The 27,732-nt window shown below is 35.7% G+C and overlaps 2 protein-coding genes across 2 annotated transcripts; both read right to left on the bottom strand.

Annotated features, from left to right (window-relative positions):
* Positions 1-8,812: 8,812 nt before the first annotated feature.
* LOC132190947 (uncharacterized) lies at positions 8,813-11,803 on the bottom strand. The gene is made up of 6 exons (XM_059605974.1): positions 11,466-11,803; positions 11,332-11,391; positions 11,155-11,267; positions 10,397-10,465; positions 9,427-9,478; positions 8,813-9,274 (listed from the first exon to the last, which is right to left on the bottom strand). Exons 1-6 carry the CDS (start codon positions 11,796-11,798, stop codon positions 9,137-9,139), a joined length of 765 nt encoding a protein of 254 aa, XP_059461957.1. The 5' UTR covers positions 11,799-11,803; the 3' UTR covers positions 8,813-9,136.
* A 12,910-nt stretch (positions 11,804-24,713) lies between these two features.
* LOC132184157 (allene oxide synthase 1, chloroplastic-like) lies at positions 24,714-26,492 on the bottom strand. Its single transcript, XM_059597673.1, has one exon. The coding sequence runs from the start codon at positions 26,363-26,365 to the stop codon at positions 24,794-24,796; it is 1,572 nt and encodes a 523-aa protein (XP_059453656.1). The 5' UTR covers positions 26,366-26,492; the 3' UTR covers positions 24,714-24,793.
* Between the last annotated feature and the right edge of the window lie 1,240 nt (positions 26,493-27,732).

Raw genomic sequence — 27,732 nt, 5'->3', positions numbered from 1 at the left:
TAAATATTATTTTTCAAAGATTCCTTTATTATTTCTCTAACTTTTATATTTTTGAATATTTTTATTTTCATAACAGTCTTGATTTTTTAATATTTGTCTTATTCTAACGGTAATATTTTTAAAAATTTGTATTTTCTTAACGGTCACATTTTTTAATTTTTGTCTTATCCTAATGGTCATATTTTTAAAACTTCGTCTTATCCTAACAGTGATGGCGAGACTCGAAATGAAGAGATGCACAAGTGGAGAGAAAATGACACTCTTCAGAAATAGAATAATTATATTATTACATATTCTCTATGAGTAATGAACCAATAAACCTAGAATAATTATAGTAGGAAATAAACCATAAAAATAAAGATAATAATATATTATATCAAGCCCAAAAACTTTGAAATGACTATTTTCATTTTACTAAATTATTTTGGAAAAATGAAACTGAAATAACAGGCATGGTGAGCACGACCTTAATGGTGGCAGTGGCATCGTAGAAATTAACCAAGATTGTATTCTTTTCCAAGAGTAATTTTTTTTTTTTTTCAAGAAATTTTTCAATAGTAATGGTATAAGAAGGAATAGAATCTTTCCAAATGTGATGTGGTTTTTAAAATCACCATTAAATTTGAGGTAATCATTATTAAATTTGGATCTATCGGTAATTTTAAAAGTCACATCACATTTGAGAGGACTCTAATCCTCTTTATATCATTAATCATTTTCCAAATAAGCTTACTTATATCTTTCCATACCGATTCTATCCATCTAAGTTTATCATTTCAATGCTCTTCATTTATCATTTTCAATAAGAGAATACATAAAAATTTGAAAAAAAAAAGTGCATGACACAAATTTTATCAAAATTCACATTACAAAAATAAGAAAATAATCAATGAACCAAATTTCACGAACAACGTATCCCTAACAAACCACTATACCATAACGAGAATATCTTCTGGGTCTTGTCACAAACAAAATATTTTGTACCTTCCAAATAAGAAAATGACACATTAACTTCAAACAACAAAATAGAATTACATCAAAACACCAGATTTTATACTCTATTTACTAATCCTCATCCACAAAATTTTCACGGATCTTATACTCTATATCACTCATCTTCATCCACAAAATTTCCATTCACATATTCCTACCGCTTTCTATTCTCATAAAATTTTGCAGCGAGCAATTAATATGGACAAAAACTCTCTCTAAATTTCTCCTTTGCCATATCAAAAGCCAATATATATTATCTCAATTCTCAGGTGGAGCAAAACAAAGAGTCATAACTCCAATGCAATTCTCCAACATTATAAATCCAATGAATTACGCCATTAACAAAAACAATTGCAAAATCAAATATTTACTCAGGCAAATCAAGTCTATCCAATTCCATAATCCAATGCCCCATGAGAGCCATTCTGGCCACCAAGTCCCCTAAGAGTCTATATCATCACAAACATAATTTTGGACTCTGGATGTGTCTTGGTCATTAGGCATACACCTGACCTCATTCTCATTTGTTACAAGTATTTTGATAGAAGGAAGAAGAAGTGAGTTGGGAGGGCTGTACAGGAAGAAAGGCAAGGAAGACTTAAGCTGTTGAGCTAAATGAGGAGTGCGTGGCAGAATGGTAAGGGATTAATTGGAAAAGGAGTTGAGCACTTGACACGTGGAATCCAGCTGGCTGCAACTGGTTTAACTAACCGTAGTTACACAGTTATCACACGTGCAGTTTTGGGTTGTTAGTTACAACTTACCTTGAGTTTTATTTCTCTGTTAGGAAGTTCGACTGTAAGGGGTATAAAAGCTTAATTGTATTCTTTGATAATTCACGTAAGCATTCAGTTACATTTGTAATCAATTAGCTTAGCATTTGTAGAGTTGTTTCGCTAGCTAGTTCTGAAGTGTAGAAGGAGGTATTCAAGTGGTTTTGAATAAAACTTTGTTTCGCAGTCTTTCTCAAAAAGAATTCCCTTAATCAAGCACTAGTTTTCTCTTATTTTCTTGTGAGGGTAAATTGTGTGCTATAAGTGGTATCAGAGCAGCACCATCCTGAGGTGAAATGGCAGATGGTGCTCGAATGAATCAGATGGTGGAAAATATAGCAGTAATCAGAAAGCAACTCGAGAAGCATGATAAAGAATTGGAGCGAGTTGAGAGCCAAGGAAAACAACTTTGTGCTGATATGAAACAGTATAATGAGAAAAGGTTTGAAGAAATGATGTTCAAACTTACTCATCTTACTGACATAATGGAAAAATCAAAGGAGTCCAAAAGCATTGAAGCTTGGAGGTGATATCAGTGGAAAAGCAACAGGAGTGGAAGAGAAGAATCCACAGTTTGTTTCACAAACTGCGGGGGGAAAGAGTAAAGAGGTGCTGAGAGAGGAAGTTGAGTTAAGTGGAGGGAATGGTTCAGTACCTTGGCATAGAAGAGAGGAAGTTGATGTACCTGGAGGAAGTGGTCCAGCACCATGGCAGAGAAGATCTCATTTTCCTCAACATTATGGAGAGTCTTCTCAGTTTCCTCATCTAGGGAATAGAGATGGAAGGTTGCACTGGCAGCAGGGCTTCTATGATGATTATAATCCAATAGTCCCAGAAGGAAGGATGGAGGGTAGATATTCCCAACATGCACAGCGGCACATGAGAAGGCAATATACAGAAGATAGAGCTTATAGAGGTGATCAGCAAGGGGATGATCAATTGGCTATTATAACCAGATCAGTAAAAGTTGAATTTCCTAAATTTGATAGTACTGATCCTTCTGGATGGATCTATAAGGCCAATAAATTCTTTCAAGTTCATAACACTTCTTCTTACCAGAAGTTTTTGCTTACTTCTATTCATATGGAAGGCAAAGCATTAGTTTGGTTTTATGACATGGAAATGTCTGGTTGCTTGATTGATTTGACTGTTTTAACTCAGGCATTATTAGAAAGGTTTGGTCCTTCGGGGTATGATGATCCGATGGAGGCTCTTTGCAAACTGAAACAGACCACTAGTGTCGATGATTATAAGGAGAGATTTGAGGCTTTGTCCAATAGAGTGAGAGGAATTGATGATCAAAATAGGCTGAGCTGTTTTTTAGGAGGGTTGAAAGATGAAATCAGGCTTCCTATTCGGATGTTTAAGCCTCAATCACTGTTAGCAGCCTATGGTTTGGCTAAGGTTCAGGAAGAACATGTATTAAATGGAAGAAGGTTTAAGGGTTCTGGTGGAAATTTTTCAAGCCTTAGCATGCCACGGGGTGGGGGTTTTAACAGCCAAAATATAACCTTAGGAACTCCTAAAGCCACAATTCCTGTCCAGAAAATTTCTCAGGCACAGATGGAGGATAGGAGGAGAAAGGGATTATGTTATAATTGTGATGCTAAATGGCAATATGGGCATAAATGCCAAAACCCTAAACTCTTTCTGTTGGAAGGATTAGATGAGTTAGAGGTGATGCCTAACTTGGAAATGAAGAAGGAGGATTTGATGCAGGTTAGCTATGCTGAGGAGAATCCTGAAATCTCCTTACATGCTATTACAGGAAGTCAACATCCTAAAACTATGAGACTTGTAGGATGGATTGGGACTTTGAAAATCATGATTTTAGTGGACAGTGGCAGTACTCATAACTTTGTAGATTCTTCAATCTGCAAGAAAGTTAGGATGTCAATATGTAGAGAGCAGAGGATTAAAGTGAAGGTGGCTAATGGGGAAGAAGTTTTAAGTGAAGGGAAGTGCACTAATCTGAAAGTTCAGCTTAAGAAATTCTCTTTTCTAGCTAAAGCATTTGTCATTATGTTAGCTGGTTGTGACATGGTTTTAGGAATTCAGTGGTTGGTAACCTTGGGGTCAATCACTTGGAATTTCAAAAATTTAACCATGGAGTTTACTTTGGGGCAGAGAGCAGTTTTGTTACAAGGGTTGGTTGCCCCACAATTGTGGGAGGAGGCACAAATGGATAGCTCTATGCAGAAGAATTCAAAGGGATTGCTGTTACAATTGCTTGACAGTCTGGAGGATACAGAAGCAGTACCTAAAGGGCCAGAATTGGAAGGGTTGCTAGCTGAGTTTTCTGACATCTTTGCTGAACCTAAGGATTTACCACCTCATAGGTCTCAAGACCATGCAATTGTTTTGAAGTCAGAAGCTAAGCCAGTTTGTGTAAGGCCTTATAGGTATCCGTACTTTCAAAAAACATAAATTGAGAAAATAGTTAAGGAGTTATTGGAGTCAGGGGTTATTAAGCCATCTCAAAGTCCTTTTTCTTCTCCTGTGTTACTGGTAAGGAAGGCTGATGGCTCTTGGCGGATGTGTATGGATTATAGAGCATTAAACAATGAAACAATCAAGGATAAGTTTCCTATTCCTGTGATTGATGAGTTGTTGGATGAATTACATGGCTCTAGGGTATATTCTAAGCTGGATTTGAGGTCGGGATATCATCAGATCAGGGTGAAGAAGGAAGATGTACATAAAACAGCATTCAGAACACATGAGGGTCACTATGAGTTTTTGGTAATGCCATTTGGTTTAACTAATGCACCATCAACTTTTCAAAGTTTGATGAATGACATCTTCAGGCCATATTTGAGGAAATTTATTCTGGTGTTTTTTGACGATATCTTGGTTTACAGTCCTAATCTGAATCTCCATTTACAACATCTGCAAGTTACCTTAGAAGTTTTGAGGTCTCATCAGTTGTTTGCTAAGAGGAGTAAATGTAGATTTGGCTGTTCTGAAGTTGACTACTTAGGTCATCTGATTTCAGCTGAAGGAGTGAGGGCTGATAGTAAGAAGTTATCTGCTATGGCAGAATGGCCTAGACCTAAGTCTTTGAAAGCTTTAAGGGGATTCTTAGGTCTTATAGGCTACTACAGGAAATTTGTTAAGGGTTATGGTTCCATTGCAGCACCCTTAACTGATTTGTTGAAAAAGAATGCTTGGCAGTGGAGTGAAACGGCTGAAAAAGCATTTGAAGATTTCAAAAAAGCTGTGGTGAGCCCTCCGGTGCTGATGTTACCAAATTTCAATTTACCATTTGTAATTGAATGTGATGCTTCAGGTAGGGGAATTGGGGCAGTTCTGATGCAACAACAGAGGCCAATAGCTTTTTTTAGTCAGGTATTGAAAGGGAGATTTTTGTTGATGTCTACACATGAGAAAAGAGTTACTTGCTTTGGTGGCAGCAGTAAAGAAGTGGAGGCCATATCTCTTAGGACATCCCTTTCTTATCAAAACTGATCATCAAAGTTTAAAATTTCAGTTGGAACAGAAAATTGCTACCCCAATGCAACAAAGATGGGTTGCTAAGTTGCTAGGGTATGATTTTGTGGTGGAGTATAAGAAAGGACGAGATAATAAAGTAGCTGATGCCCTTTCAAGGAGAAATGAATAAGAAGAGCCCCTGGTCTCACTGTCCATCATTTCTTATCCAACTTTGGACTGGTTATCAGAAGTGAAGAACAACTATCATAATGACCTTAAAGCTCAAGAATTGTTGCAGAAGGTACAGAGTGGGCACATGGAAGATACAAAATATTATGTGATTCAGGGGGTACTGTTTTATAAGAAAAGGGTATATGTAATAGAGGCTTTGAAAGATCAGGTGTTGCATTTTATTCATGCAAGTCCCTTGGCAGGTCATGCAGGATATGACAGGACTATGAATAGGGCTCGAAAGGATTTTTTTTGGCAAGGAATAAAAACAGATGTGAAGAAATACATTAGAGAATGTGATACACTTCAAAGAGTGAAGGCAGAAAACCTTTCACCTGCAGGGTTACTTCAACCATTGCCTATTCCAGAAAGGCCTTGGCTGAGTATTTCAATGGATTTTGTTGAGGGATTACATGTCTCTAAAGGGTTCAGTGTTATCTGGGTTGTGGTGGATAGATTGACAAAGTATTCTCACTTTATACCTCTCAAACACCCTTATACAGCAGAGAAGTTAGCTCTAATTTTTATGAGTCAGATATTCAGGCTTCATGGAATGCATCAGTCCATCATTTCTGATCGAGACTCCACTTTTACAAGTAGGTTTATACCTCTCAAACACCCTTATACAGCAAAGAAGTTAGCTCTAATTTTTATGAGTCAGATATTCAGGCTTCATGGAATGCCTCAGTCCATCATTTCTGATCGAGACTCCACTTTTACAAGTAGGTTTTGGACTGAAGTTTTTAAGCTGCAAGGGGTATTTTTAGCTTTCAGTACTGCTTACCATCCTCAATCTGATGGGCAGTCTGAAGCAGTCAACAAGTATGTGGAAAACTACTTACGTTGTATGATTTGTGACAGACCAAGGGAGTGGGTTACTTGGCTGGATTTAGTAGAATACTGCTACAATACTTCATTTCATCACTCTACTCGAGTAACACCCTTTGAGGCTCTCTACGGTTACTCACCACCCAGGCTGCTGACCTACATGCCAGGGACAACTAAGATAGCTGCTGTGGAAGACCGACTTCAGAAAAGTGATCACTTGCTGCAACTTTTAAAGGAGAACATCCAGAGAAGTCAGAATCGCATGAAGAGATATGCTAATTTGAAAAGAACTTAAAGGAGTTTTCAGGAGGGAGATTGGGTGTATTTGCGGTTGCAGCCATATAGACAATTATCTGTGAGTTGGAGGAGAAGTTTAAAACTTTCTCCTAGATTTTATGGTCCCTTTCAGGTGGAGAGGAAAGTAGGGGCTGTAGCTTATCGGTTGAGCCTTCCAGCAGGGTCATTGATTCACCCAATGTTTCATGTGTCCCAGCTTAAGTTGAAACTGGGAAGATCAATCCTCCCAATTTCCCACTTGCCTCTGGTCGATGCGCAGGGGGTCATCAAACCAGAGCCAGAAGAAGTCTTGAACCGCAGATCACGGAAGGTTCACAATCATGCAGTGGTGGAATTACTGGTGCGTTGGCAGTGACAACTTCCAGAAGAAGCTTCGTGGGAAGCTTTCCACTATCTCAAAAACACCTACCCACACCTTGTGGGCAAGGTGTTTTGATCGGAAGGGGTATTTGTTACAAGTATTTTGATAGAAGGAAGAAGAAGTGAGTTGGGAGAGCTGTGCAGGAAGAAAGGCAAGGAAGACTTAAGCTGTTGAGCTAAATGAGGAGTGCGTGGTAGAATGGTAAGGGATTAATTGGAAAAGGAGTTGAGCACTTGACATGTGGAATCCAGCTGGCTGCAACTGGTTTAACTGACTGTAGTTACACAGTTATCACATGTGCAGTTTTGGGTTGTTAGTTATAACTTACCTTGAGTTTTATTTCTCTGTTAGGAAGTTCGACTGTAAGGGGTATAAAAGCTGAATTGTATTCTTTGATAATTCACGTAAGCATTCAATTACATTTGTAATCAATTAGCTTAGCATCTGTAGAGTTGTTTCGCTAGCTAGTTCTGAAGTGTAGAAGGAGGTATTCAAGTGGTTTTGAATAAAACTCTATTTCGCAGTCTTTCTCAAAAAGAATTCCCTTAATCAAGCACTAGTTTTCTCTTATTTTCTTGTGAGGGTAAATTGTGTGCTACATCATTTAACAAAGAATCAAACTCACACAAAACCTCTTTCTTATGTCATTCCATAAAATATTTGGTTTGTGCTAAGACATCTATCAACATCATTTCAGCGACCCAATGGCTACAACATGATAAAGATTGTGAGGATTTATAAAAATAATGAGTTAAGGTTTTGTTATAATAATAAAAATAACAAGTAAAATTGAATGTTGTATAGTTTCCCAAAACCGCTCATTCCCAAAAATGACTCATCTCAATGATGAGATTATTGTAAAGGTGGGTGGGTAGAAATCCAAAGATGGATTTATCGGCAAAGAGGGTCTTTGGGAGTTAGCTTCATCTGTATCATGATTCCTAACTAGTTTTGGTCTGTAGAAATGGAAACGGCAGAAGAAGAATGGAAGTACTTAGAAGAAATTGGATGATCAACGTTAGGGTTACTCGGGGAGGGGATGGTGGAGATTAAAAGTAGTGGGTGGTTGAGATTAAAGACAACGTGCGGCATCAGCGTCGGTCAGACTAAATGAGCAGTATTGGACTGGTTAGATTCCTGAATAGAGTGAAGGAGCCATAAACGCTTCATTAATGCGTTTTGTTAACAAAAGTCATGCGTTTTTTATACATTTCAATTTTCATGCCTCAGCAGGTAAGATGCATGAAGCCTAGAACAAGTTTGATGGAATAACGGGATTTGGCACATGAGGGATCTTGAAATTATCAATCATGGGATTTTTCATTGTAGGTTGGCCATTAAAGAAAGAAATGCATCAAAAAATGGTCATCACTGCTTAAAAATAAAATTTTCCTTTTATTAATATTCGATATTATTTATTTATTATTTTTTTTTATATTATTTACTTCGCCTTTTAATGACTTATAATTTGGATTATTCCGACTTTATCACAATACACCAAAGATTTTTATGCAGGTATGCGAGTTGTAATTCCAGCTTCTGCTCAAAAGATAAATTATGTCCCTTTTTTTTTTCTTCCCTGGGCAAATAGTACAGCAAAACAAAACAAACAAGGAAGAATACAACAACAAAGAAAAGAAAGAGAAATGATAAAGGCACAACTTTTTGGTACAATTTTGGTCCAACTTTTCTCTTATGTGGTCATTTTTTAAAAGAACAAAATAAAAAATAAGAAATTTCTTAAGCAAGGACATCCTATGTGGTCTTTTTTTTATTTGATATATATTTTTTAAAAGTTTTTTTTTAAAAAAATGACCATATAAGAAAAAAATTGAGTCAAAATTGTGCCAAAAAATTGTGTCTTTATGATGCCCAAAGAAAAGGAAGGAGACCATCCTAAGAAAGGTCCATGAGTATTCCCTTGTGACCAGGTGTGTGTAAAATCGTAAGACCATGTATAGAGACATCATGGTGGATAGTAGCTAAACAAAGCACCGAGTAATTAATGGCCGCAGTCAATAACAAATGCTTTCTTTTTTTTTCTCTTTCTTTTTTTCTTCTCTCGAGCATACCACTAATTACAATTGAAAAATAAACAAGCTTTGGTAAGTGAGCCAGCACTATTTGATTGAGGATGCCATAAATGGAAGATTGTTTGACGAATCTCTCATATTACCTATCTAAATTGCTAACAATTTGAGCAGATAATTGCTGTGAATCTTTATCTCTCAAATTCTTCTGCAAAGAAGTCAACGTCTTTTGGCGGACCCCTTTTAAGTTTTTCTTGTAAATCCAAATTCTTGGGCAGTACAAGTTCAGTTCCGTGGCCAGCCATGGAAAAATATCTCTCCAGTACCATCTGCAGCCAGAAAAGGCAGAATAGGGAAAGGGACAGAGTAGCACAAATACACCATGAGTAAGCAACATATATGCACTCAATGGTATTATGTAGTTGCATACGATGGCAAAATAAAAGGCAAACAAAAGCAAAAGAGCACAAAACTTGCATACCATGGCGGCATAGGCATCAATTTTCCTTTGCCGAGTAGACCTGTTGAGGCCCCTGAAAAGAGTTGTGGTTGAGTTATACATCCTAGTGTAAAGGCATTTTCACTATGTTTGTTTGATGTCATACAATTATTTCCTATGCCATTGAAAATTGAGTAATAATAATTCAAAATTTTACAATGATCCATATATAACTAAGGCATATCAACTGCTTGATATCAGAAGTATACAAAAACCAAGAAAATGAGTATATAGAATCTGACAACAGCTGCAACACAGGCAGCTATTATAAAATATCAAACTTCTACTTCTACCTGTATTGCCTAAAAGCAAATGAAGCATGGCAAATCCTTAAAACATCAAGGAAAGTTACCACCTGAATTCAAGTCGTTTCAACAAAGAATTCTACGCTATCTGGGGTACAGAAAAATGAATTAATCCAATGTCTTTCACATTGGATGAGAAAAGATCCAGTGAGTTATAACATTTTAATGAGTTCATAGTCTTTCACAAAGTATGACCTCACATCAAGGAATGCTACACTTACAAACATTTTACAAAAAAAACTCTTACAAAATGATGTGGCACAACGTGATTGAGAAGATGAATCCAAATTTTGAGAAATTCATTCATGTTATGTCACATCACTTTGTAAGAGTTTTTTTTTTTTTTTTTTTTTTTTTCGTAAAATATTTTGTAAGCCTAGCATTTCTCTGACATCTTTTTCATTTTGTTCAATGTGGTTATGCTTCTGCATCACATTCACAAATTCAATTGTTCAGATGCCATGAAGAAAAACAAAAAATGACCCCAATGCCAAGCAATTCCAAAACACCATATAAATGATAAGGCAGTTTACTGCTTGAAAATTAACCACAATTATTAATAACCATTTTCTAGTGACTGAAGGAAATACCCAATACACCAAAAAAGAAGAAGAAGAAAAAAGAACCGCTTTTTGAGAAAATCTTACATGTCAATCATGCGATCTGCCGCTTCTGCTGTTGTCCCGTGTTCATCTTGGAGGTATACTCTCCAACCCCTGAAAATTAAATTTGAAATCAGCAATCCACATCAAGAGGCAACAAGGGAGCGATTGAAAACTGAAAGAAAGTGATACATCTCTAACAAAAGGAATAGGTAGACACACTAATCTGCTTATCCAGCAACATTTGCATGCAAGCAGTCCACCTCACTAGTCCCTATTGCAGTTTGTAAATCAGAAGAAAGAAACCAAGGAAATAGGTCAATAATCGTTTAGAACTCTAGTTTCTGATATGAAAGACATCAATAAATTACCAACTTATTAGCACTATCTTAAAAACCCACATGACAATAAAAGAAGGTCTATGCCACATTCAGATTCATTTAGCACAACCTATAGTAACCAAGCTAAGTAAATTTTGATCTGGGTATTGTTCATCCTCATTCTCATACAGTTTCATTACATATTAATCACAAAACATTAGGCTACGCTCGTAATTTTTGACACGCCTCACGAACTCAATATGAACTCAACACAAAATTAACAGGTTAGGGTCGATTATATAGTCTTATACTATGCTAGTCAACACGAATTGAACCCGACATACAATATTAGGACCGACAATTTGAAGCGACCCACCAACACAAAATAAGTAGGTTAGGATCGAGGGTCTCACCGATTTAAATACATATTGTATACAAATTAGTAACCTTAGTAGGTTAGGATCGAAAATACAAATTTTATACCTCTCAGCAGCTCGAACAGCAAGCCTTCCAGCAACACTACGAACTTTATTTGACTGAGGCGTCTCCTTCCCATCGCATGACTTGGGGAGCCCGACTATAAACTCATCAGCCTCCTACACTTTCTCTAAAATCATCATTTTCCGCGCACGCACTTGAAATCAAAAGCATAGCATTTACCTCTTGCTGTGCAATCTCAAGAAGCTGAATCTCAAGCTTTTCTCCACGCAACTCCAGAACCTACAAAGATTTCAAAATTTGTCCGTTAATGTTACCTGGGCTTAAAATGAAGGCATGGATTGGGGGATAATTACAGTGAGAGGACGGATGGAGAAGCCTTTGCTGAGGGCGAGGCCGGTGCGGTACATTCCCAAGTCTACCCCAAGGCTGAACCCGCCTCTCCATTTGGGTTCTCTCTTCCGGCGAAGGGCATTGGGGGGAAGTTCGTTCACGGAAATTGCCCTTGTTCTGGCACCATATTTACGAGTTTGGGCTGATGACAGTGGCAGAGAGGCAGGGGCGTTTTTGACTTTAGGAAGCGCACAAATGGCCGGAGGCTGCTGAATCTGCATCTGCTGAATCTTTGTTAAACCATTACCGATTGTATGGTGTTGGCGTCTTTTAAGCCCTTCTGTTTTTGGTCCCATAGCTAGAGGAAGAATTTGCTGCGGTGCATTCTACTGTGGTACCGCTGGCCCTAATATTTTAATAGGCCCACGAGGCGAGCCCACTACGGATTCAGCGAAATGTAGTTTTTCATACTATTATATTATTATATTATCACAATGGCACACCCAAATTCATATTATAATATGTTATATACCCCAAAGATCGAACTACAGGAGCTTAGAAATTAACATCCAAACGAAGAAAGACTACTATAAAGTTGAGAAATGTTATATATGTCAGGAGCAATACCACTCAATCGGCACACGAAGAGCTACCAATTCAGGGCTTAGATATCAAGGCCTTTGGGATTGGAACAAGATCATTTCTAGTTTAAATGAACTGAAAAATATCCAGTTAATTATAGTAAAAATATATTTAAATGAACTGAAAAAATATCCAGTTACTCATTTTCTATAACTAACAGGATATTCTCTAGTTCAAATGAAATAGAGAGGATCTTAATTCCTTGGGATTGGCATATCTCGAGAAGACATGGAGAAAACAAAATGGGTCACTCTATAAATAAGCGCATACACTTGGGACTAAAATAGATTCAAGTATTGTGCTTTGTGCATCACATTGTTCTTCTCCAAGAAACTGACTTAGGCATAAGAGTTTCTCCGATATAGATACCGGTGGATATGAGACGCCATGGGAAGAGGGAGCTTCCTTCCCCCTTTATGAAGGTCAAGTGTCAATGTCAAATACCTTGGGGGGATAAATTGTTACTTTTAAAACATTGAGGTTAAAAGTGCAAATGGGTAGATAGTTTAGGGGAGTAAAGTGTATTTTTCCCTATATTTTTCAAATGTTGTATTTGTCAAGGTTGAGTATGAAAACCATATTTTCATAGTAATGTCAATCATATTTATGAAATATATTTTTATTAAAAATTGTGAAAGAATATTCTCATAATGATCCCTTGAAAAGTGAAAAAAGTTTTGAAAAAAAAAAAGAGAAAACAGGTAAGAGAAATAATAAAAAATAAAATGGCTCCATTGAAAAGTGCTTTTACATGTAACCTTTTTTTTTTGTTAATCTAATCAAATATCTATTTTATGGACTTGTTTATTTAGTGGCTTGTCTTAAATTTGAATTTGAATTTGTCAATATGATATCCAAGACCTTGATATTTGACAATTTACCAGTTTCACATTCATATAACCATCTGCAACACAATTTAACCAAAACTCATCATACCCAAAGTCACATATTTGACAACTTATTTTGACAACTTCCAAAAAATGGGAGTATGCACGAAGCCATTAAAAATGCATTAATACTCATAACCAAAAACATTATAACAATACCTGCATTTATATTTGACAACTTTGGTCATTTCTAACCATACATTTATATATAACAACTTTCCGTAAAGGTCATAACAATACACATAGTGTTGTTTTCACCATAATGTCACATAATATTTTCTTCACCCTAAATGCGAAGACAATGCACATGATCTTGTTTTCACCTTAAGTACAAAGTTTGAACATAATCTTTTTTTTCCCCCTAATATATAGGCATAACCATCAAGAATTAAACAAAAGTATCAAAAGCATAGATATAACACATCCAAACTGACCAATTGTTGCTTTCCACAAACCCTTTATTTTGAAACCACAAAATGTAGGATCTAATATTTTTGCCATTACACTTTTTCTTGTTAGACTCCATTATTGCAATTGCCTTCTCCGTTGTTGGTACAATATTTTTGCCTCTTCTAGCAAGCTTTGATGAACATGCAGCAATAAATCTCTCATTCCCATCCTCTAGATCAATAAAAGTCGGGCCTTTATTCCAAGAACCAAATTAGGACTTCAACCGATTTGATGCCCTTAACCTTGTTGCAATCCCACCTCCCATAGTTTGAGTTGAGGATGAACCTCTATTCCACCCCTTAAATTGCTCCATTCGTGGTTGAGGAGGCTGAGAACACACAACGGGAGGCTGAACAGATGACCAATTTGGTTAAGAAGACCATTCTAGCTGCAATGCCCCATTTGGTTGAGAAGGCCCTTTTGGCAGAGATGACCCATTAGGTTGAGATGACCGATGTTCCTGAGAAGACAAGTGTGGTTCAGATTATTCAATTAATTTATGTTAACATTAACTAACCAGCAAATTTTTTTTTTTTTTTTTTTTTTAAAAAAAAAACACTTAAATATTAGTGTTTGAAGTATTCGCAATAGCATAAGTATGAGGCTGTGGCTGATGTGTCTAAGGGGGTCCATACAATCTTACTATGTTGACAGTACATTGAGACTAGGTAACATGAAAAATTGAAAATTCATTAAACTGTAATGAATTAAATGCAATACACTTAAAAGAATGCAATACACTGCATGGAGTGCTCTCACTAGCATTGCTCTGAGACTGTTGTGTTTGTGATTGAGGAGGTTCATACAACAGTATTGTGTTGACAGTACCCTTAAACTATGCAACATGAAAAAAAGAAATTTCATTAAAATGTAAAATACACATTAAATGCAACACACTTAAATATGATTGTATGGATCGGTCACACTAGCATTGCTTTGAGACTGTGGTATTTGAGATTGAAGAGGTCCAAACAATTTGATTGTGTGGACTGTACCCTGAAATTGACCTCTACTTCTACCCCTAGTCCTTTGCCTAACTCTTTGCAATCCAGGAGGCCCTTATAGGGTAGGTTGACCCTTACCCCTACCCCTACCCTTATTCCTCCCGCTACGTCTAGAAGATGCAGAAGTAGCTTGCGGAATATGCAAAGATGATGCAAAATTTGTAAATTAAATGTAATGAAGTTAGGTGGTAGAGTAATGACATATTAATAGTTTGAAACTTACTGTTTTAGCATCAGTGGTTGGCTGGGAAGTTGGGGCCTGACCATTTAAACTTGGACCACCACCACTTTCTACCTATGATAACAAATTGTCAAACATTAATATAGTATAAAAAAAAAAAAAAAAACACCTTGTATAAACATTTGCTTACCTCACATTGGCTTGCACTCTTGCCTTCTCCCCTATAATTCACTACATCTTTTTTTCTCTATGGACATGTTCTGGTATTGTGTCCAATCCCTCTGCATTTGGAGCATCTCATCATAACCTCACCCTTCCTCATACTATATGGATTCCTAGGCTCTTTTGGACCCCTTTTCCTTACTTTTTTGAGTCTGCCAGGTTGTATTCTATGTAGTGGGGGGTCCACTTGGTCGTAGTTTGTCCTTACTTTTTTGAGTCTGCCAGGTTGTATTCTATGTAGTGGGGGGCATTGGATAAACAATCTCATAGTAGGATTTTTTTATACATCTCAACAGTATACCAATCATCTACATAATCTTGAGCGTCTTCATTAAAAAACCAAATTGCAGACATTGTATGTGCATATGAGATTCCTGTCAAGTTCCACTGTCTACAGCCATAAGTTCTCCTCACCAAATTCACAACATACTGCTTGTTATTGTGTGTGACTTCATATAACCCAGTCCTAGCTTATGCGTTGTAGCAACGACCAGCAATCTGTCCAATTTCATCTAATTTTGCAACAACTCTTGGACAAAGCCTACTAGTCATGGTTCTGAAACCATCCCTCTTTATTTGATAACTCTTCATCAACTTATTTCTTATCATTTCCAGCATGGATATTATCGGCATGTCACGCGCCTTCAAAATGTAGGCATTGAAGTTCTCGCACAGGTTGTTCACAAGTAGATCACACTTGGGGAATGTATTGAACCTAGCCCTAGACCATGAATTTGGGTTAATTTTTGACAAATAGTTATATGCATCATGGCTTATAAGCCCCAGTTCCTCCATTTCCTAATGGAATTCAGTGTATGATGTAGCCGCAACCCATAACTTGTCCTTCAATGCCACACCACGATAACATATGTCTCTGTAGTTCGCATATAAATGTCTAACACAAAACTAGTGGTCAGCCCCAGGAATCACCACATCGAAAGCTGGTTGTAACCCCTACACTGAGTTACAATTGTAAAACTTTCACATATTTTGTTTTGATAAGTAAAAAATTAATAATAATAATAATTTTTACATATATATCAAAACAAACTCATATGTATGAAGAAAAACAAAAACAAAGAAAGTGAATGAACTTAAATTATGATTACCTTTTGACGATTGGAAATAAATGCCCATCCTTGTGCAGGGGGTGCCAATATCTGACAACAAAGTCTCAAGAAACCATATTCAACTGTCTTTGGTTTCTGCCTCAACAACTACAAATGCCACTAAGTACATGTTATTATTGTCATCCCTCGAAATGGCAGCCAAAAGTTGTTCATTATAATGCCCATTTAAAAAAATTCATCCAATCCAATGATTGGCGTGCAATCAGCTTGAAAACCTCTTTTCATGGCGGCCAATAAGAAGTACAACCTATGGAAACATACTAGATGGTCAGGTAAAGGTCTCTTTACCTTCATCATCATACAATTGCCCCTGTTTGCTTGCCTAATTGTTTCACAATAATCCCAAAGCATATTGCACTGAAGTTTAACTTTACCAAGAATCTTATCATTTGCAAGTCTTCTAGCCGTATACATCTGGCAATTCTTAATATCAACACCCCACTTATCTTTGACTTCCCCAAGGATTACCTTTAAAAGCATGTTAGGTTGTGCTCTAAACTTGTCAATCAATTTAACAGCAATCCATGTAAATTTGACAATAAAATTCTTATGCCTCCTTGTACAACTGTGTTTAGGCCGTAATGATTTGATTTCAACTGACTCATCATCCTTACATTTACGACCATACACCCTATACCTACAACCTGGATCCCTGCATACCACAATAGATTTAGCTAGGTAATTCTTTTAAAACCTTATATCCTTCTCATGTCTTAAATTGTTCTCTATAACAGCTTCTCTAAAGACTTTGATTGAGGGAAATTTTTGCCCTGTACACAAATATGGGTTTTGCATGTCAGTTTGTTGAAACTCTATTTGCCTAGTTACACATGTAGCAACAAATGAAACCTCAATCTCCTCATCACTTATGGGAGGGGATACAAGAATGTCACTTCGTACTATGTCTGAGTTTGCATCATCATCAACCTCATTACCATAGCATGTACTCCATGCACTAACTTCTTCAACTTCACATGTGTTTGCATTTTGATTATCACTCTCCTCCTCCTCCTCATCCTCAACCTTAATACCCTCCAAATCACCCTCATCACCACCATCCTTAACATTGTCCCCTTCCATGGATGGCCTGGCAACGTTGTTATCTTCATCAAATAAGTCGGGTTCTAACACCTCATCCCAATAAGGATCATTTCGATCAATCATACTATACCCACCATCTTCACCATCTACACCATCATTATCATCCTCATATTCCTCATCATTAAATGTAGGTTCATCAAATGAAACAATGTACAACTCAATGACTGCTACCTCTACATGTACAACAACCATTTCTAACATATCATGGTCTAATGAAATTAATTTCAGACCATTTTGGAGACTACTACCTGGGTATAAGTAATACTCTAGATCCCTTGACTTGTATTCATACTTTTTAACTATACCCTCAATCTCAAAAAGAGGACCACTTGTCTTCATCAAAATTGTCATCATACACATCTACATCACCCCCCACATATGTGAACATAAACCTCCTATTTATCTTACCCCCATAATGCACCTCAAATACAAACTCTCGTATGGTCATCTTAACAATAAAACAAATAAACAAATCAATAAAATATTAACATGTTTTTCCTATTGCTAATAAATAAAGCTTCAGTATAGCATACACATGCAATAAAGAAAGTGGATGTGTAAATGACCACCAATCAAATAGAGAAATATTCCTTGAAATGAGTGTTTGAAATTTATTTCACATATAAAGCTCAACATCATGAAATATAAATTCATGATGTTAGGATGAGTGTTTGAAATAAAGTCTTAATTATTAATAAGATCTTAGTTATTAATATTCTTTAAGATGAGTGTTTGAGCTCCATTTCACATATATGATATTTAAAATTATTTAAGATCAATAAGTCTTAGTTATTAATATGATATTTAGATCTAATAAACCCATATTTTATCACTATGCCATAGCATCTGAGTGATCTAAATTGAGCTATATTTCAAACACTCAACTTTTAATTAATACACAATAGATTCAGTGAGGATTAATTTTTGTGAACTTAAAAAGTGCATAAACATTCTTAAAATCTTTGTTTATTTCACATGGGTCATCATGAATTATGGGTGGTAACATATGTGTTTTTTTTTTTTTTTTTTAGTATGGCTGCACATGCAAAAAAGAAAGTGGTGAAACAGTCAGATGCACCTGCATGAGTACAAGAGATGAAACTTAAAGTGGGGGCACATTCAAAGACCACATGTAAACATTCTATCATTAATTAGTGGGCCACATTAGGAATATGATGCCTTAGTGCATCTTTTTGAAAACAGAAAACAAGGGAAAAATATAAAAAAAGCTTCCAAACTAATAACCGTTTGCGATAAAGCCCCAAAATATTCAAAAGGTACTAAAGTAGCTCATCAAACAACTAAAGTGCGTCAAAAAGGTCACATTTTTTATATTCCTATAATACCCCTAATCTTTTAAAAACTAAAATATAAAATAAATAACTAAAAAACTAATTTGTCAAAACAAAAAAAATGAGGAATGGGGTGGCTGCCAATTGAGCCAACCACAAGGTTTAATTTTGCATGTATCCATATTTTTTATACCAAATGAGCTATTTGTAATTTAAGCCAACAATAGTGACTTATTTTTTATTTATTCCAAAAAAAAAAAATTGTATTTATTCACCCCTTGTTTTTTTTTAAAAAAAATTTATTTTTTGTTTAAAAAATAGATTAGTTTATTTTTTATTTTATTAGTTTGTTTAGTTTTTAAAAGATTATGGGTATTATAGGAATATATAAAAAGATGGGACCTTTTTGATATACTTTAGTACTTTGATGGGCTACTTAAATACTTTTTGAACATTATGGGGCTCTATCACAAACGGCTGTTAGTTTGGGGAGCTTTTTTATAATTTTCACAGTAAACAACTTTCTAAAGCATATAACATCCATAGGGACCACACAAACCATAAACCATAAACCAACCAAACAACATTATTAAATAGGTTGACGGTATATAAAAACAGATAACAAATAATGAGTATAGCAACCATTCAACGAATATATAAGCATAAAAAGCAACCCAATAAAGTTCAAAAACATTAGAATATATAAGCATAATGCAACCCAATAAAGTTCAAAAACGTATATAAGCACAAAAAAGCAAACAACGACCACATGTCTCTCTTTATGGCCAAACCCCAAAATCTAGGGCACTTTGGGGGCTTTTCGATTTCCTCATAACAACTAACCAAAAACACTAACTTTGTAAAAATCATGCAACTTTTCATGCGAAATCAACATCACTAAACTTACAGTACGAAAACCTAAAATTTTAGTGCGAAACATACCTTCAGTGACCGAAACAATTTCAGATGTTGTATTGGATCACTGAAACCCTAATTTCGTTTTGGTTAGAACATTCGTGAGATTCTTGGCTTAAGTCAACTGAGGATAGCGACAACATTTGTTTAGGGAGACTTTGATCCAATCGCATGGTGTTTTTGTAATTAGATGGGTTAAGGAGTCTCACGCGTGTCAATGATAGGTTAAGGAGTCTTTACAGTTTCTCATAGGGCATTTTAGGAAGATCAAGTAAAAAAGCTCACATGGACGGCACGTGATCGATTTTTGATCCAAACTGACGGGGTTGACTAACAGAGTGGCCACTTTGACACAAGTTGGAACTTTATTGGGCTACTTTAGTACCTTTTGAACATTGTGGGACTATCTCACAAATGGTTGTCAGTTTAGGGGACCTTTTTATATTTTTCTCTTTTTTTTTTTCTTTTTTTTTCTTTTTTTTTTTTTAATTCTTGAAAAATCCCAAAGAGCACAAAATTCTATTGAATTGGGAGAGTGGGGCCAATAGAGGATTGTCGAAGTCTCGAAGAGAACACCTGAAATTGGGAGAATCGGGGAGAAGAGCAAGTAATTTTGTATTTTCGTCCTTTTTTTAAAAAAAAAAATTGGTGTTCTTAATTGATGGGTCATTTTTCTATTGGATGTCACAAAAGACACAAATGTGCTATACATCTTTTTCTCATCTTTTTCTCATCCTCTACTTTTTTAAATTATCATTGGATTTGCAAGACCCATATTAACCCTACAGATCTAATAGTAATTTTAAAAAGTGAGAATGAGAGAATAACTACGGATGAAAAGAAAATATTTTCCTTTATATAAATCCATATATAAGTCAGAGAAATGATACAGTTTTTCTTGGTGTTCTCCTCATTTTATGTGGATATTTTTTTTAAAAAAATAAAAATAAATAAATAAATAAAACTTACCCCATTGGTCATTCATGTTTTTTTAGGAATAACTGACGTCAATATTTTTCCTATCTTTTCTTCATCTCATCTTACAAATTCAATAAATCAATCATTAGATTTGTGGGCTCATGTGAAGCATACACAAATTCATTGGTGAATTCATCCATTCACTATGGAGATGGTTAAAAGATGTTAAAAATATAATGAATTCTATTATTTCTCTACTTTTTTCAGAAAATAATATTCACGTAGGATAATAAAAGAGAAATGTTATGGGTTAATAAGCTCCCCATATTAGAATAGGATCATCTCCAGTCCATTAGAATATCTAGTTCATGGCTGAGATTTCTTCTTAGAAAGTGTCACAAATAGGACACTTGTCCCATTACAAAAAAAATAATAAAACAACAATATTTCATATTAAAAAATAATAATAAATTAATAAAAAAAATAAGAGGTGACTGGCTACCCCATCTTGGCCACAAGGGGTGGCCGAACCACCCCATTTTAGATGGGGGGTGGCTTGAGAGCCACCTTAATGGCCGACCAGGGGTGGCCGGACCACCCCATGGCCCTTACGGGTGGTCCGGCTAACCCCTTAACACAAACTAAAAAAGAAAAAAAAAAAAAATCGTTTGGCCCTTAGCATAAGCGGACTCAGGAAATTGTCCCTAGGGGTTTGAAGTCATTTTTGGCAAGGCCTTTATATATATATATATATATATATAAAGGGATTTCAAAAGTTTTGGGGTTGCCAAAGGACCCCCCCTAGCTTCAACGTGGGTCCACCCCTGGCCCTTAGGGGTGGTCGGACCACCCCCAAGGGCCATGGAATGGCTTTGTATATTTGGCTCATATATGAAGATGATCTTGTTCCCTTTATATTTGTCTCATATTCTTTTACAAATTTAATAGATTAATCATTAGATTTGTAAAATTCATCATTAACTTATATAGGGTTTACATAAATTCACAAAGCTAATATTTAATTTGTAAGATGAGATTGGTCAAATATAAAAAAAAATATTTACTCCTAACATTTCACATAACAAAAATACTATAAATAATAGTAACATTTTTATTGAATCCTCCAATAACATTAGCAAATTTGCAAACAATCACTATCGTCATCCGTGTTCATTCGTGGAAAAGTCGAATAAAAGGGAGCAAAGAGGTGGTCCTCCCCACTATATATAAAGAAATAATCGACAAGAGAAAGTAACGCCGGCCAGCCAATCAATTTCTTACTAGGGAGTAGGGTCCAATGTGCCACGTCATTGTCGCACATCATCCCACTCACTCTTATAGATCTGGATTCAGGAATGACAGTAACCACACTTTGAAGACTTAAAAAAAAAAAAAAAAACATTCTTTCAAAAAAAAAACACACTTTGAAGTGCTCCACTTTTGTCCAATCACAGTCCATTTAATTCAGCACGTGCTCAAACTTTTTACCTCAAAGCCGGCCATCTCATAATTATTCAATCCACCATCAAACTTTCCTCCGAGGCATGATTGATTGATTGATTTCATTGTCTGTCACGTTTATTAATGAAAAAAACCCACTTGCTATCTCAAATTATTATTATTATTTTTTTTTTTGAAACTTTCAATTATAACTATATGTCTTTTAAATTTCTAAAAAAATTGATAATGTTGTTTACGATTAGCAATATATATATCCTAATTTTTTTAATAAAGTAAAAATGCTCGAATAAATTTGAAAAAAAAAAAAAAAACAAAGATATCTTTTAAAAATTTCCTCACCTTGCTTTTATTTTATTTTTTTATTTTTTAAAAAAGAAAATTTAACATACCCTTCAAAATTTAAACTACCATACAATTGACAATATTCACTTTAAACTTTTAATTGAGACAATTTCTCTCTCAAACTACAAAAAATTGTCAATATCCTTAGGAGCGGAATCAGGATATTGAGTGTGGGGGACGATTTTTTTTTTTTTTTTCTAATTAAAAAAGTAAGCCAGAGAGATCAATTGTGGCTATCCTACTTGGGCGTGACCATAGTAGTACCTACTTATATAAATAAGTAGATACATATGGTGAGATATAATTTAATAGTAAATCACAAGTGATTTTTGTTAGAATTAATGAATTCAAACCCATCAAATATTTAAGTCAATTAACAACAATGAAAGCTAAAAACCAAAACTTGTATAATTTTTCTACATCAAAATACAGTAAATACTTATTCAAAATCTTATTCTTATGGTATCAAAACACACAATAGCATAAATTATTAGCAATATAAACTAATCACAATCTATATGGTTCAAGAAAAAAATGTATGAATTGTTTCTCCTAAAGCTCCCAACAACAATAATATTGAGATTATGAGACAAGCCAAAACAATGCTGCGGCCTACAATAATAAAAATAACCCAAATTTTAATCTTATAAAATCTTAAAAATTAGTTGAATCAAAATGTTAGCTTTAATCTTTAACAACTAAGCCATACTACCCACGCCAACTAATAACTATTAACTAAATAGTCTAGGCCCAAGCGTCTAAGTCATTATTTAATTTAATATTTTTCTAATTCACTAAGCCACTAACACACACTCACTTTACACTTGGGACACTTGGCCACTAAGTTCACACTCCACGCCCACTCTCTCTGCAACATTGAAACTTGCAATTTGCAATACTGAAAGTATTTTTTAATGAATAAAATATATATATATATATCTAACAAAGTAACAAATTAACAATGCATTTAAGCCACAAAGACAAATGATTAAAGGAACCTTGAGATAAGATAAAGTGACGAACAGCCTACACAATTATTTGTTGAGAACCGAGGTGAATACTGAACAGCAAGACTTCGTTCAGATGAACTGTAAGCAGTAAGGCACAGGTGACAAGAGCGAACACAACAAATTACGGCCAGTGGTAAGACTTTTCTAGTCTTAGATAGATAGAGTTTGGTGAGAGAGAGAGAGAGTTTGGGGAGACATTTTTTAAAAAATTTGGAGGGACAAATTTCTAAATTTTGGGGATAGATATATAAAATATATGTACTTTATAGAAAATTTCGAGAATGTCCCCCACTCATACACATAGTTCCGCCCCTGAATATCCCTATAACAAAAATACCCTTAATAAAATAAAAATAAAAAAATTCAAAAAATAAAAAGCTTAACTTCTATTTTTTTTAAAATAAAAAATCAATGTGTGGAAATTTTAATTTTTAAAATTTTTTTTTCTTTCAAATTTATTAGAGTATTTTTGTTTTATTGAAAAAAAAAAAAAGGTTCATTTTGTCTTTTTTCTAGCATTGGGGAACATTGTTAATTGAGTGGTATAATTCCCATGTTAGAAAATTAATGACATGGTAACAAAACTTGTACTGTAATCACGTCAGAAAATGCTATTTTTTTTGTAGTGGTAATTTGTGGGAGTAAGTTAAATTTTCCGAATAAAAAAGTAGTTTTAATTTGAATTTTTATTTTATTAAGGATATTTTATTCAATGAAGAAACATTGACAATTTTTAATAGTTTGAGGGAGAGATTATCTCAATTGAAAGTTTTAGGGAACATTGTCAATTATGTGATAATTTGAGAAAAATATGTCAACTTTCTCTAATTATTTATTTATTTATTTTTAAGTTAACTTTTTTCATTTATTTATTTATATATATACACGCGTGGTTGGATGTGGGGCTAAAAGCTTTCAACATTCTTGAGAAATCAATTCACAACATATTCTTCATTTTTCAGGTAACTATGTAGTTGTTCCTAATGAGTACCTCGAGTGGTTGGGATCGCTCTTCATGAAGCAAATGTAACTAGCTCAAATCTCTTTTCTCACTTTTCTTCTTTTGTGTGGACATGTTAAAAAAATACAAACAAACAATATATCTAATAATTTGCTCATTATAATATGGAAAATTTGGTTATAAAAATTTCAATTCACAGCATATACTTTCTTTTAGTGGGAACAAAGTATCTAATAATCTGCTGGTATACATAGAAATTTTGGTTGGAATTTTTTTTTCCAAGAATGCTTGAAAATTTTATTACAAAATATTTTACAAACTATGCGACAATTCATTAATTATTTCGTGAATTACAAACTGTTACATGAGTTCATAAAAAAATTTTGTTGTAGAATAACTCATTTTTCTTCACTCAATTTATTAAATGAAAGGATGAAATTAAAAATTTAACTTTAGAAGGCTAGATTATATTGATTTCTTTATATATATATATATATATATAAGGATTATTTTTTAATTTTATTTATTTATTTTTTTTAACAATTTTACTTTTTGGTGAAAGGGGGTTAAAGGGGAAATGACCCCAATCGGGCCAATCCCCTTTGGTTGGTGTGCATTTGTGTATACCCTATAAAAATGCATGTGATATTATACAACAATTTAATAGATTAGAAAAAAAAAAAAATTGGAAAATACCATTACGTGCACAAACAATAATATATATATATATATATATATATATATATATATTCTACGCAATAAGACTATTATTTCTTGTAAAAAAACAAAATTATTGTCAAAAATTAAAAAAGTTTCAGGAAAGTAATCACAACAATCAAAACGTGGCTCTTTGGAGAGACGTTAGGGTAATGGAGGCCCCCAACGCCGACGTACCGATCTCGATCTCGAAGGAATCATATCGGAGGAACAGCTCCACGACAAGAAGCCTGGACACCAAAACCACGAAATCCTTCCCGGCACACTGTTTATTCTCGACCGTTGATGCCTCGGTCTCTGGCCCATTGGACCACAACACGTGGCTGAGCAATCTCTCGCCGTCTCCGACAAACCGGTCCGGCACGAACTCTTCGGCTCTGTCGAATATTTTGGGGTCCTTGGTGGCGAATGGTTGATACCCAAATATCATTTCGCCTTCCTTTACTTTGAAAGCTGCGTCGTGGCTCTCGATGATGAGGTCGCGCTTGGCTCTCCCGTATTGGAGCGCCACCGGCGGTTCTATCCGGAGCGACTCGTACACGACGGACTTCATCAGAGGCATCTGTTCCATGGCGGCCATCGTGACTTTTCCGCCGTTGGATCTGATGACCGATCGGATCTCCTGCGCCAGCTGGGTGTGGAGCTTGACCCCTGCGCGGCCGATGAGCTTGATCATGCTGGGGAAGAAGAACTTCATGCCTCCGAAGGAGTTGAAGCAAGTGGCGAAGAGGAGGTTGTGGCAAGCTTCGTCTCTGGAGACACCTAATCTCTCCGCCTCGTCGAGGACGAACCCAGATGACTCGTAGAAGAAGTCGTAGAGAATCTTGTAATCGGCTTTGATCAGAAATGAAGGGAGACGGACGGTGTGGATGAGGAGCTCCTCGAGAGCCACGGGGAGGCCGAGGGCGAGCAGAGGTGCCAGCTGGAAGAGGACCCATTTTTGGACCAGCTTTGGCCCGTTGAGCCCCAGCTTGGTCTCAGCCGGGTTCGCGCCGTAGAGTGCGCGAGCCAGGAAGTTGAAAGCGGCTTGATCGCTGGCGTCTCCGAAAGCGGCTTTTCCTTTGGTTGCGAGCTCGTTCTCGAGGCCCCCGAAGAGCTCGGCGTAGCTGGAATGGAACTCCGGTATGACGTGGTCTCTACGGGACTTGAGGAGGAAGAACAGGAGCCGCTTGAGCTTGCCGTGGCTCGGCTCCGACGGGTCGAGATACGACAAGACTCGGTAACCTCCGGTGAGTTCCGTGGATGGCATGTAAGTCCCCGTGAAAACGTCTTTCTTTTCGACCTTCGTGACGTCGAAGAGCACCGGAAAGCTCTTGCCGTCGAGTAAAACGACCACCCGCGAGTCAGACGCTATGAAAGGGCCAGGTGGCATGTTGACTCTGAACACCGTTGACTGGTACTTTTGGATGCGTGATTTGAAGAACTCTTCACGACCCTGCTTGTAAAAGTAGTCAAGCCGGTCGATGATTGGACCGATAAAAGGTAAGCCATAGCCTCCGGGGACTTTCCGGATCGGGAGCTTGGTGGGTTCAGGCGGCACAACCGGTTGGACCGACACAGGCGGCGTTTCAGACACCGACGCAGAGATCGTACAGGGTATGATCCGACGCGTGGAAGGCCTTGGTGATGATCTTCTGGGTGATTGAAATTTTGGTTGCAAGGACGGAAAAGCTAGAGAAGCGGACGCCATTGTTGTTGAATGGTTGGAAGCTTTGACTATTGGTTTTGCTGCAAGAAAACTTTTATATCAGTTAATTGCACTACCACTGTACCACATAGTTTTCTTAGAATTTCTTTTAAAGAAAATGAAAAACTAAAAGTAGAGAAATGATATAATTTTTTTAAAGTTTTCTTGAGTCCTCTTGAACGTGATTGTATTTTTAAAATTATTAATAAAATATATCTTAAATTTAACAGTAATTTTAAACCTCACATCACATTTTAGATGATTATAAAAAAACTCTAGAAAGACTTTTGCATTACTCTTAAAAATAAGAAATAAGAAAGTGGACAGGTGTATTATGTATGTGAAATTCTTGTGAAATATTTGATTTCATGAGATTACCTATTTTCTCAAAATTCTGGAAAGTGCCTTTTCGCTATCCATCATGCACTTGATCTGAGCCGTTGAACAAGAGCGTCTTTATTAGTTTCAGATATTTTGAAGGTATAACCCTAAAACTAAAAAATGATCCTTGAGGAAGATGAGAAATGGGTTTGATCGGACGGTCCACAGAGACGGCGTCAAAAATGTAAGTCGCATTGTTAGGTGGGTGTTAGGTGAAGAGGGATTGACTGGGGATTTACTTAAGCCTGGGTATCGGTCAAAACGGTCCGGTTAAGGACCTTTTCGGTTATTAACCGATAATTTTCGGTTAAACGGTTTATTAACCGATACCGAACCAATAAGAATTTTAACCGATAATTTCGGTTAAAACGGTACACGGTTAAACGGTCCGGTTAAACCGGTTAACCGATTTAACCGATAACTTTATATTGATTTATTTTGTTGGGCAAAAAACCAAAAATGAGTTTTTTTGACTTTTGAGAGCCCAAATACTTTTTGTTGGGCTAAAATAATTTATTAAAAATGAGTTGTTTTAGGGACCAAATACTTTTTGTTGGGACCCAAATATTTGTTTTTTGGGCTAAAAATTGAAGCTTTTTTATATTGATCCACTTCAACTTTTTTTTTTTTAAAAAAAAAATATTATAAAATACATTTTTCCAAAGCAAATGGACTAATTAACATAATGAATGCTAATTAGATTAGCAAAACTAGTTAATGAAAAATGCTTTTACCACAGGCAAAGAAATCTCATCAAATGCCATCACTTAAAAACAAAACATCGAACCTACCCAAACCCAAATTAAAATAAAATTCATTAATGAATAATAAACAAAGTATTAACTAATTAAAGTCACTTAGCAAAAGGAAAATAAGTCATGGGCAACACCATTACACAAATTCGGAAACCTGTGTCACTTGTGGGAATTTGGAAACCTCTCTAAAAGACTAAATGGCGCCGTTTTGGGACTAGGACTTAAAAAAAAAAA

The sequence above is a fragment of the Corylus avellana genome, chromosome ca1 (genome assembly GCF_901000735.1).
Source record: "Corylus avellana chromosome ca1, CavTom2PMs-1.0".
In the NCBI taxonomy this organism is placed as follows: domain Eukaryota; kingdom Viridiplantae; phylum Streptophyta; class Magnoliopsida; order Fagales; family Betulaceae; genus Corylus; species Corylus avellana.
Note: the sequence above shows the minus strand (reverse complement) of the source record. Positions and strands in the feature narration are given on the sequence as shown.